The sequence below is a fragment of the Lactuca saligna genome, chromosome 7 (assembly GCF_052625555.1).
Source record: "Lactuca saligna cultivar CGN05327 chromosome 7, ASM5262555v1, whole genome shotgun sequence".
Classification (NCBI taxonomy): domain Eukaryota; kingdom Viridiplantae; phylum Streptophyta; class Magnoliopsida; order Asterales; family Asteraceae; genus Lactuca; species Lactuca saligna.
Genome location: NC_136423.1, coordinates 121,542,235 through 121,555,337, shown reverse-complemented (window position 1 = coordinate 121,555,337; position 13,103 = coordinate 121,542,235). Strand labels below are relative to the sequence as shown.

Sequence of the window (13,103 nt, the reverse complement as noted above, 5' to 3'; positions counted from 1 at the left end):
TATTAAAATTTAATACCAGATAATTTTAAATATTTAACTTTATTTTAAATAATCAATCTTATTAGAACAAATCATTACCATATTAATAAAAAACAAATTCTATAAACACATCAAAAACCACTTCCTTATTTTCCCTATTCCTCTCGTTCCACTTTAAATTCGTCCTACTTTTTCTCCAATATTATATATTTCTTTTATATATATGTGGCTCCTACTCAAGATACTATTCAAATGTCAGCTTTTTCTGGAAGATACATAATATGGAGATCAACTTTCTAAAAGATCAGTGTCCAAGAGATTGAGTGTGTAACAGAAAATGCATCACTGAAGAACTCCCAGAGACGATTCTATTTCATTTCAAGATTTCATTAGATCAATCTGTTCATTTCCAACTAATTTGGCTACGACTTGTTGATCATCAGAGGATGTAAGATCGAAAATTTCGTATAACTTACGCCAATTCGTTCTATTAAATAGAGAGAAAGCAAAAGAGATGGATCATAATGTTGATATAGAATACGAAGGAGGTGGAAAGATGTCGAGAAACGGATCGGCTTCTGATGAAAGAGGCATGAACAGACAACCGCTTCTTTCGAAGAACAGGGTGAATACGTCATCGCAGATTGCCATTGTTGGTTCAAACATTTGTCCAATCGAATCTCTAGATTACGAGTAATGATTTTTATATCCCTATTCGTTCAATCTTCGATCTCGTATTTCAATCTTCTATATTCTGTTTCCTTTAATTCCAGAGGAAAATGAATGACTATACGTTTTCTTCATTTGTACGTTTACTGAAATTTTGATCAATTGATTGAGTCGCTCAACGATTTTTTTCGTTTGTTTTGATCTTATATTCTCACTGTATCTTTCAATTGAGACAGATCTCTCCATACCTGGTACTTCACTTTTCTTTTAATGAACAGTTAAACTCCCACATTTTTAGCTAAATTTTGTCAATTTCAATGACTATTTGATTTCTATTAACGCATATCCATCTATCAATCATGCTCCTTTACTATGATTCTATGAATGAACTACAAAAGGATATTTAAAAGAAAAATGACTAATATAGGAACCTTTTGTTGATTGATTATATTTTGGACATTGAACTTGTGATGTTTATTCATGCTAATTTTGTTTCTATGTAAACATTCAACATAGAATTTATGTTCTTCTAATTCATTTTGGTTGATTGATTTTGCAGGATTCTTGAAAACGATCTTTTTAAGCAGGATTGGAGGTCAAGGAAGAAGGTGGAGATATTTCAGTATGTTGTTCTAAAATGGACACTTGCTCTTCTTATAGGATTGCTTACAGGGCTTGTTGCCTTTTTCAATAACCTTGGAGTAGAAAACATTGCTGGTTTCAAGTTTCTTCTCACTAGCAAGTTTATGCTCCAACATAGGTAATAACCACCATTTCTTGTTACGTGTGAAAAGACATTTATACCCTCTGAACAGCAACCATTAACGAATGAATCTTGTTCTAAGTGCAGATATTATGAGGCGTTTGCTGTATTTGCTGGAATTAATCTATTTCTTGCTGTTCTTGCTGGACTTCTATGTGCTTATATTGCCCCTGCAGCAGCAGGGTCTGGTATACCTGAAGTTAAAGCTTATCTTAATGGAATAGATTCTCATTCTATTTTGGCTCCAAGTACACTCTTTGTAAAGGTATGTAATTCGTATTTATAGAGCTATTTACATGAAATAGCAATGAAATAGCAATGTACTTTTTTTTATACCTATAATATCATCATCATACTTGCATTTCTTTACCAATTTGGATTTGTTACATATATTATATTATATTATACTCTATATATTAAAAGCAAGTGACCTTGTGAATAGTATACTTTTGTGGTTTTGGACTTTAGCTACAAAAGTTTTTTATTTCATATTTTAACTACAAATGACCTTAACAATTTCATACTTAGGCCACAAAACATTCTTATTTTAGACGTTGGTGACAACAATTTTGTATGTTGGCAGGTTTGGTCCATGTGTAGAAAAAAAATTACAAAAATTGTCCATGTAATTTACAAAAATGGTCCCTATGTAGATTTTTTTTACAAAAAGGTCTGTATTTAACACTTTTGGATGTTGGCAGGTTTGGTCCTTATGTAGAAATAAATTACAAAAACTGTCCTTGTAACTTACAGAAAAGGCCCACGTGCAGATCTTTAAAAAAAATTACAAAAAGTGTCCATGTAATTTACAAAACTGGTCCCTATGTAGATTTTTTTTACAAAAATCAGTATGTGTTTAACATTTTCGGATGTTGGCAGGTTTGCTCCCTGTGTAGAAAATAAATTACAAAACATGTCCTTGTAACTTACAGAAAAGGTCCATGTGCAGATTTTTTTACATAAAAAGTCCAATGGTTCAGGTGTTTAAAAAATTACAAAAATGGTCCTTACCTAATAGAAAATTTACGGATTATGCCCCTTGCAAAGCGGAGGTAATATCACCCTAGTTCTTATCATTATTGGTAAAGAAATATAAGTCAGTTGCTATTATGAGTAACTAGAGTGTGAGTGCATTGCTATTATGGAAATTACATCTTGCTATTAACTGTAAGAAATTTTATTTATTTGCAAATAACTCAATATGTTTTTTTTCATGAAATTGAAAAGATATTTGGATCGATACTTGGTGTTGCTGCTGGATTTGTTGTGGGAAAAGAAGGTCCTATGGTACACACGGGTGCTTGCATAGCCAACTTACTTGGACAAGGAGGCTCTCGCAAATACCATCTCACGTGGAAATGGCTTAGATACTTTAAAAATGATCGTGACCGTAGGGATTTAATCACCTGTGGCTCAGCTGCAGGTGTAGCAGCCGCTTTCCGCGCCCCTGTTGGTGGGGTCCTCTTTGCCCTTGAAGAAGCAGCCTCATGGTAAAAAAAATTACCATGACACATTTATCTAAAAAAGTAAACCACACAACTTGATCTGATCCAACGATCGTGATCTGTTGTTGTCACTACTTAATCAAACGGACAAAATTGAGTTATGTGGTTTGGCTGTATAATTTGGTTTTGTTTTGAACTTTACACAGATGATTAATATTTAATATATTGTAGGTGGCGGAGTGCTCTTTTATGGAGAACATTTTTTACAACCGCTGTAGTGGCTGTGGTGTTGAGATCTCTTATTGGATTTTGTAGAAGTGGAAAATGTGGACTTTTTGGGGAAGGTGGTCTCATCATGTTTGATATCAATGGTACAATACCGGATTACAACATGGTGGATCTTGTAGCTGTTATACTAATTGGAGTTATCGGAGGAATCTTGGGAAGTTTATATAATTATTTCGTTGACAAGGTTGTGCGTACTTACAGCTACATCAATGGGTATCTCTCTCTTACTTTTCATATTTTTTTAAATGAAAAATTCATGTGCAATATAGAAATCATTTTAAATTTATCAAACTAAAGGCACCTCTACCCAACACCAAAAATCAGCTATTATTCCTTATTTGGTGTTAAAACTTTTTTTTATATATAATTTGGTCTCATTGTTTGTATATAATCTCATTATTTATAATTTTGAAAACAACCTTTTTTTTTTTTTTTTTTTGTTGATTTTTGTAGGAAAGGTCCTTTGATTAGGGTGTTTTTGGTGGCTATGATTTCGCTTTTAACCTCTTGTTGTGCTTATGGCCTTCCATGGTTCACAAACTGTGTCCCATGCCCGGTTGGGTTAAGTGTCGAATGCCCTACAGTCGGTCGATCCGGTAGCTACAAATTCTTTCAATGTCAACCCGGTTACTACAACGATCTCGCTTCCCTTCTGCTCAACACAAACGATGACGCCATCCGCAGTCTATTCGGTTCCACCAACGCAAACGAATTCCGTATCTCTACCCTCGCAATATTCTTCCTCGCCATGTACATCCTCGGAATCATAACCTACGGAATCGCGATTCCCTCCGGTCTCTTCATTCCGGTCATCCTCGCAGGATCATCCTACGGCCGCCTCGTCGGAACCCTACTCGTTTCCATCTCAAATCTCGACGTCGGCCTCTTCGCCCTCCTCGGTGCCGCCTCGTTCCTTGGCGGCACTATGCGAATGACCGTATCCCTATGCGTTATACTGCTCGAACTCACGAACAATCTCTTAATGCTACCATTAATGATGCTCGTTCTTCTCATTTCAAAATCGGTTGCGGATAATTTCAATAAAGGCGTTTACGACCAAATCGTAAGAATGAAAGGGTTACCGTTTCTTGAAGCGCATGCGGAACCGTATATGCGACATTTGGTTGCGGGTGATGTTGTTTCCGGACCTTTGATTACGTTCTCCGGAGTTGAAAAAGTTAGTAATATTGTACATTCCCTAAGGATGACGTCACATAATGGTTTTCCGGTGATTGATGAGCCGCCTTTCCTGGAAGCTCCGGAATTGTGTGGGGTTGTTTTGAGGTCTCATTTGATTGTTTTGCTTAAAGGAAAGATGTTCACGAAACAAAGACGCTTAACCGGAACCGAAACGTTACAAAGATACCATGCGTTTGATTTTGCAAAAGCGGGGTTAGGAAAAGGGCCTAAGATGGAAGATTTGGATGTTACACCGGAAGAGATGGAGATGTATGTTGACCTTCATCCGATTACCAATACGTCGCCGTATACTGTCGTGGAAACAATGTCTTTGGCAAAAGCTGCGGTTGCTTTTAGGGAACTCGGACTTAGGCACTTGTGTGTAGTGCCGAAGACTCCTGGGGTAAGCTCATTTTCTTATACTATTTCAGAACTCGATGTTTGGATGTGGGACATGTAGGTAACACTTTTTTTTTTTTTTTTTGGCAGAGGCCACCGGTTGTTGGTATCTTGACACGTCATGATTTCATGCCACAACACATTTTGGGACTCTACCCGGGGATTGACAAGCGGCATTGACGTATAGAAATAGAGATAGAGAAGGTAATAATACAGCGTGACCGGTATACAGATATCGCGAGGTAAAATGATATCATTTTAGCGAGCGAGGAACGATGAATGACAGTGATTTAGGTTATGCATAGTATTTATTTGTTATCTAATTGGATTGATGGGGTATATTTTGATTGTGAAAGTGCAATCAACATACATGGGTTTGTTTTTCTGTTTAGTTTCAAATGTTTTTTTTTGGGGTAAAAGTGTAAAAGTTAATAATAGAAAATGGAAATTGGAAAGAATGAACGAAATATATATAAGTTTGTGCGCATGCAAAGGGTAATGTTTGATTTTGTGGTTGCAAAACCAAGCGACGTAGAATTTGGTTCAACAATTATTTAGTATTTATGGTATGGACTTTTGTATTATTATAAGGATTCGAGGTTATATACTTACGTTAGCTTTGGTCATTCTTGCTAACTTCTTACTTTTGGAAAGAATAGGGAAATACTTAAAGCTATCAGTATATATCTACTGGATAAATTAATCATATTTGCATTAAATGATTATTTCATGATGGTTACAAATGGAAAGGGTTTCACTAACTTACACGCAAACCAAGGTTTGTAGAATTCTTCAGCGTGAGATGATGAAATTTCAATTAGGCTAAACTATTGAAAGTAATTTTAAGCTAATATATATATATATATATATATATATATATATATATATATATATATATATATATATATATATATATATATATATATATCTTACAAGATTCTTTATATCCTTTTCAACTTTTTAAAGAACTTTGGAAAATTCTAAAGTCTCACACTCTCACATGACGCTATAAACTTTGTATGCAAATGATTGTCAATTACATCTTTGTTTTCGGAGTCTTACAATTAAAGAAATGAAAGAGAATTATTTTTGGAAACACCACAAAAGTCAATAGGTTTATACGAAAATTTGATTTTAACATTGCGATATTTTTCTCAACTACGTTTCCAATTTGTTACAATTCTGACCATTCGACCGGTCAACCCGGTTGTCTGTTGACGTGGAATGATGACGTGTCAGTTTTTGATGACATAACATATTAACATTATATGCTGACGTGTCAAAATTGGAAAAAAAAATGTCACAAAACACATTAAATTATCACTTTTTTCAATTTTGATACTGAATTTTTATTATTGTTTTTAATTTTGACACTTGATTTTTTTGTTTCGAACTTATCATTTTTTTCAATTGTTCGGTTTTGATGACGTGACATTCTTTTTTTTTGTTCAAAATCGGAAATCACTTTTTGTTCGATTTGAAACCATATAAATAACTTTTTTTTTTTACATTTATAACCATATGAATACATTTTTTTTATTTAAAAGTTGTGTTTTTCATATAAATATAATTTTTTTTACATTCAAACCGTAATATTATGTATAAATATGTTTTAATTATTTTAAAACCATATATTTAAAACATAATATATTTTTGGTTTGTTGGAAAAATTATAACATTTTAAAATTTAAAGATTTAGTATGTGAGAATTATTAAATAAAATAAAATTAAACTTCAAACAACTAGGGCAAGAAATGTAAAAATGATTTCTATTAGTCATTTAATTAAATGAAATATAAAAGTGTCACTAAATAATAAATGTCTGGAAATTTCATATAAGATATATATCGATAACAAACTAAATATAATTATATTATAATTGTACTATATTATAACTGTATTTTTCATGTATTATTAAGATGTTATAATCTTTTTTCCAACAAATCAAAAAGTATATCTACAACTAGTGGTGACAATTCGGGCTGTCGTTTCGTGTTTTTACCTAGCACGACACAACACCAATTTCCTTTCTATAAGACTATAACCCGAACACAACACGACACAAAACATAAAATATTCATTTCATCCATAAGTTTTCTTTAAAAAGTCGGTAAAACACAACAAACACGATTAGAGCATACCCAAGAATTCTCCTTCCCATAAGCTTCTTAAATTCTCCAAGGCTCTCACCGATTCGAGTATGGATCCTGTGTATTTAGCAGTACGACCCCAATACTACCTTCCACACATATTCATACTTTCCTCACCAATCCTCTCAAATCCTCTAAGTCACTTCCTCAAACCAAAGCACCAACCTCGCCAAATGGCCTCACTAAACTAACTGGAGCATATCCTAGGCTTTCCTAGGTTCCCGACCTCACCCTGCCATCAGCTGCTGAAGAACTCGTCATGATGCCAGCCATCCACCTCCTGAATATCATCATATTCACTTGGTAGTTGACTCCCATTATCCAAGAGTTTCACAAAGCACAAAGCAATCAGCATTCGTGCAGTAACTCTCCAACCCATGAAACTATGATAGAACATTTAGCCCACATACCACAACTCATGTTGTCCACATCTACCCTCACTGTCGGCTACCTTATACGTGCAAATTATGCATAGATCAGGAACTAATAGACTTTCGAATAATAGACACTACCCTACGACCATAACTAGGCAAGGAACAGGAAATAAGGCCAAATCAATTATTCTAAGGCTATAAGAACCTAACCATATACAATTTTTAAAGCATTCACTTAGTAGTTACTAATACCAATAGTCATTCTCATTCCAGCATAACATCCAGTATCCCCAAGGCTACAAGCATCACATATTAGGCCAATTTATCACCGACTAATTAGCACTGACATGCAAGTCTACCAGCTCATACAATATGCATACAAAGGCATCTCTCCTAGCCCTAACTAGCATGCGATTTACAGATTCATTAATCAAGTCATAACAAGTAACATATATATATATATATATATATATATATATATATATATATATATAGGTATTCTATGGAAAACTTACTTGACCTCGGGCGATTGCATGCACCACACCCTTTCTTGTCCTAGAAAACTCTTTCCTTGAAAACGTTTTTCTTTTTTGAAAACTTTACAGATCCTCAATTTGTAACGACCCAAAAATACGGGGTAAAATTTTCATTTTTCATTATAGTCAAACACAGATGATACTTAGTACAACCATTCAAAAACATTGCTTAATTAAAACATTTATCAACGTTACATCCCAAAATCACATAATACGGAAAACACGGGTGTATGCCTTGCAAACAAGCCAGACCCTTTCTTTCCAAACCAATGATACCTGAAACCATAGACAAACTGTAAGCACGAAGCTTAGCGACTTCCCCATAACATACCCCACTGATGTGTACAAAAATGCACGGGTTTTAATCCTACTTTTAAGACAAAATTTAAACATACAAAGGCAGTGAACCTGTCTATTAGTGATATAGTTGAATAAGTAGGGTATCGAACTTAAGGAACGTAAATTAAACTAATAACTAGAATTAACTAAGCAAGTAATAAAAGTAAAAGGTTTTCTCTAGTATTGCAAGACTAGAAACTTTAGCACACTAACTAACACACAATTTAAATAACTAACAACTAAAAACAAGTAAAAATCAATTAAATTCAGTAATAAAAATGTTTATGTTTAGGTTCTATTCATTTACTCCTATGGTTGATTTTATGGCAATGCAATGGATTAATTGTTATTTGTAACGACCCAATTTTCACGTCCAAAAATTTCATTTTTAAAACATTACTTTAGAAAATGCTAATAATTAAAAACATTGTTTGATCAACCACATCACATTGTAAACCATGTCTAAAAGCCAAATCATACAACCAATCAAAATATCATAGTATAAATCCCAGAGAAATCTAATAGATGCGGAAACTAGCGTGTGTGCATGATGTGCCGCTACCATGCCAGCTCCTTCCCCTTCGATGAAGAGGTACCTGAAACCAAAACTGTAAACTGTAAGCACAAAGCTTAGTGAGTTCCCCCATTGTACCACATACCATACAATCACATAACATACATAAATTGTCAGGCATATCTGGGTGCCCGACCTACCCCTTCGGTCCTTTCGACTGGATACTGCCTAGCATATCTGGGTGCTGGCCTCCCCTTCGGTCCTCTCAACCAGATACTGCCTAGCATATCTGGGTGCTGGCTCCCCTTCGGTCCTCTCGACCGGATACCGGGGACTATTTCACCCCCTACTACTACCACATAACACATATATCACATAGTCTATCTAGCATGGCTGGGAATGACCGCCCTTTCGGCCATATCGACCGGTGTTCTGGGGGACTATCTCCCCCTACTGTCACTAACACATAAACATAACACAGGTAGTAGCAACCCTAGATGAATATCACAAAGACAACAATCTAATCACACATCTCCTACCGGTGGGCTGGCATTGTGGCCTTAGACCCACCGCTACTGGAAGGTAACTCACCTCGTAGTAGCTGCAGATCTGTGTGGGAATTGTCTGTCTGCTGCTGTTGCTCCGGAAATCCTCCGGCTGAAATTCCCACCAAACACTTAGTCAAATACTGCTAACTGTCCTTTGGGTAAAATAACCATTTTACCCCTGATCATTCCCTAAGTCAAAGTCAGAGTCAACTTTCAATTGACCCGACTCGCCGAGTTGGCTCGCCAACTCGCCGCGTCCATGTCCAAACGACTGACCTGGATTCTGCTTCTACTCGTCGAGTTAGGCGTTGACTCGACGAGTTCTCCTTCCAAACTGATGTTCAGGTCCTTCATCCTACTCGCCGAGTTGTATGAACAACTCGCCGAGTCTGTTCTTGATCTAAGGAGATTGCCTTGAACTCGCCGAGTCTGGGCATCGACTCGCCGAGTTCCATTATGGGTGAGTTTTGGCTTCCAACTCACCGATTCCACCCTGGACTCACTGCACAACTCGACACAGCTAAAAGGGGACAATCTCGGAGACTCACGACTAGACTCGCCGAGTCAGATAAGCGACTCGCCGAGTCTGCTTCATGCAAGAGCCATAAACGCGATTTTGCTCGAATCCAGTCCATGCCATTCGTAGATCTGGGCTCCTAGAGCATGAATAACACGTAAAGTTTCCAACTTTACGTGTAAATATCCATCTATGAGGGTTTTAGGGTTCAAAATGCACCAAAAGAGTAGATCTAAGGTTTTCATGTAACATGGGTCCATAAAGGCAGTAGATCTGAGCTCCTGGAGCTCAACCATGCCTAGATCTAGAGGTTACTCAGCTTATTACGAACCCCCAAACATACACAAGCTTGGAAATGGTTCAAAAAAGACTTTAATGGAGCTATAAGGGACTATAAGCATGAAAGCAATGGGAAAATCGAGTCATACCTTAGGGAACACACTGAGAAAGCTCAAAGATGCTTGACCTCCTCTTCTTCTTCTTGATCTACTCTTTTTCCCACTCCAAAACTTCAAGAGAGCACACCAAATGCTTCAAACTCACAAGGAAACAACTCTTGAACAAGGTATAGGGCTCTGAGGGTGAATGGGGGTGAGATTGGGGCGGAATGAGAGTTTAAATAGGGTGCAAACCCTTGAAACTTAGGGTTTCATCCAACAGCGGTGACTCGCCGAGTCCAGGATATGGACTCGCCGAGTCGCCAACTTAAAACGTGTCCCGGGTCCCGGCTCTACTCGGCGAGTCGGACCTCTGACTCGTCGAGTCCAAGGCTAATAATGGAAAACACTCAAATAAGATTTACATACCAGGAAACAGGTGCTACAAATCTCCCCCACTTATTTTAGACTCCGTCCTCGAAGTCTGTTGCTCGATCCTGAAACAGCTCGGGGTAATGCTCCATCATCTCTTCCAACGGCTCCCAAGTCTACTCCGAACCCTTGCGGTGCTACCATTGCACCTTCACTAGTTCCACCCTCTTGTTCCTCAAATCCTTCGACTTCCTGTCGAGGACTGAGACTGGGCGCTCAATGTAATTCAGGCTGTCATCAACCTGAATATCCTCCAACGGAACCACTGTTGAATCATCCACTAAGCACTTCCGCAACTGAGAGACATGGAAAGTGTTGTGGATCTGGCTGAGCTCGACTAGCAGATCCAACCTATACGCCACCTTACCCACCCGGGCTAGAACCCTGAATAGTCTGATAAATATCGGGCCAAACTTTCCCCGCTTCCTGAATCGTATGACGCCTTTCCAAGGCGACACCTTCAGGAGAACCATATCCCCAACTTGGAACTCCAAGTCGGATCGACGCTTGTCGGCGTAACTTTCTGCCGACTCTGAGCAGTCTGAAGCCTGCTACGAACTTGCTGGATCCTCTCTGTCATCTTGAGCACCACCGCGGTGCTTCCCATGACCCTCTGGCCAACCTTACCCCAGCATATCAGGGTCCTGCACCTCCATCCGTACAACATCTCGAATGGGGGACGATCAATACTCGCGTGGTAGCTGTTGTTGTATGAGAAATCAGCCAAGGGAGGATAGGTATCCCAACTACCACTGAAATCTAACACACATGCCCGCAACATATCCTCCAAAGTCTGGATGGTCCACTCGCTCTGACCATCCGTCCGCGGGTGAAAGGCGGTGCTAAAATGAAAACGAGTGCCCAACTCGTCATGAAACTTCTTCCAAAATCTGGAAGTGAATCGCACATCTCGGTCTGATATCACTGACACTGGCACCCCGTGCCGCGCTACTATCTCCCTGATGTAGATATCGGCCAACTTTTCGGCCGAGATGCTCTCCTGAATCAGAATAAAATGGGTGCTCTTGGTCAATCGGTACACGATGACCCAAATCGAATCTACTCCACGCGCAGTCCTAGGAAGCTTTGTGATAAAATTCATCGTGATGTCTTCCCATTTCCACAACGGGATGTCCAACGGCTGCGTCTTCCCATGCGGTCTCTGATGTTCGGCCTTGACCTTCCTGCAGGTCAAGCACCGCTCGACGTACCATGCCACATCCCGCTTCATGCAAGGCCACCAATAGTCTAGACGAAGATCCCTATACATCTTCGTCGCCCCGAGATGAATAGAGAATCGGGACTTGTGCGCCTCCTCCATCAAGATCTGGCGCACGCCTCCGTGATACGGCACCCACACCCTGCGGTGTAGTGTCAATAGTCCTCGGCTATCATAATCGAAGGATGAAACCTGACCCACCACAGCTCGCTCTTCCAATGTTCCTCCTTGATAGCCTCCTGTTGAGCCTCCCGAATCTGCTCCAACAGGGGAGTCACTACAGTCATCCTTATGCAAATATCCCTGATCGGTGCTGCCTTGCGGCTAAGCACATCGGCCACCACGTTGGCCTTTCCCGGATGGTAAAGTGTAACAAACCGTTATTTCAAACCTATGTAATAGTATAGGTCAATTTGTACTTCTTTGTAAATTAATAAAGAGAAATTTTAGCATACTATGTGTATTTACATAATTGACCCTCAAAAATAAATTATTAAATAATCTCAATTGGGATAAACCAAGTGATAGATATTGTAACAAGGTTTCCAAAAATATAAAGAACACTAAAATCCGAGTTATAACGAAGAAGTTACGACCAATCGAAAATCCGCGACAAAACCGGCAAAACACTATTCAGTGTAAAAACTGAAATTTTGATAAAAGGCTTTCTAGCCTTAACAATCTAAATGAAAGTTTTAGTTTATGTTAAACCGAGAACTTTCATAAAAAGAACGCCAAAATCTGACTTCGTATGAGGAAGTTATGATTTTTCGAAGTTTCAGTATAGCAGTGTACAGCTAAAAACTCGAAATAAAGATCTAGTGGTTTTTAGCCGACACAACCTAAATGATAATTGAAGGTCTCGTCATTAGTAGTACAACGGTAAAAAGACAGACAAAAACGGACGTCGTATGAAGAAGTTATGAATTTATAACGGATTCACATCCCGGTCTGTTTAAAATAATAATATTAAAAATAAAGTCAAAATTAGCCGACGAAGTCTAAATGAAAGTCATAGATTATAATTTTACCTACGTGTGCATATAAAGAACGTCAAAAACGGAGTTCGTATGCGAAAGTTATGAATTTTACAAGTTTTGGCAAAAAAAAATAAAGAAAAATAACAAAAACCGGGAATATTCGCATGAACAGTAACTGCCACGTCACCCTCGCATGCGAGCCTCCATGTGATGCCTTCTGATTGGGCCGCAGCCTCGGGTGTCACCTCCTGATTCGACCAACTCCGCGGTCCAATCCTACTCGGATAGCTTCGCATGAGACACCCCGGAGACGTTCCTCGCACGCTCCTCGCATACGCCTCGCACGCCCCTCGCACCCTTCTATTCGCATGTGTCGCCTTTTTATTGGACCGAAG

At 38.3% G+C, this 13,103-nt stretch overlaps 1 protein-coding gene across 1 annotated transcript; it reads left to right on the top strand.

Moving 5' to 3' along the window:
• The first annotated feature begins 219 nt into the window (after positions 1-219).
• Positions 220-5,348, top strand: LOC145004836 (chloride channel protein CLC-c-like). Its single transcript, XM_078963843.1, has 7 exons — positions 220-672; positions 1,208-1,408; positions 1,499-1,676; positions 2,639-2,901; positions 3,088-3,357; positions 3,598-4,726; positions 4,813-5,348. The coding sequence occupies exons 1-7, from the start codon at positions 494-496 to the stop codon at positions 4,900-4,902; spliced, it is 2,310 nt and encodes a 769-aa protein (XP_078819969.1). The 5' UTR covers positions 220-493; the 3' UTR covers positions 4,903-5,348.
• The last annotated feature ends 7,755 nt before the right edge of the window (positions 5,349-13,103 follow it).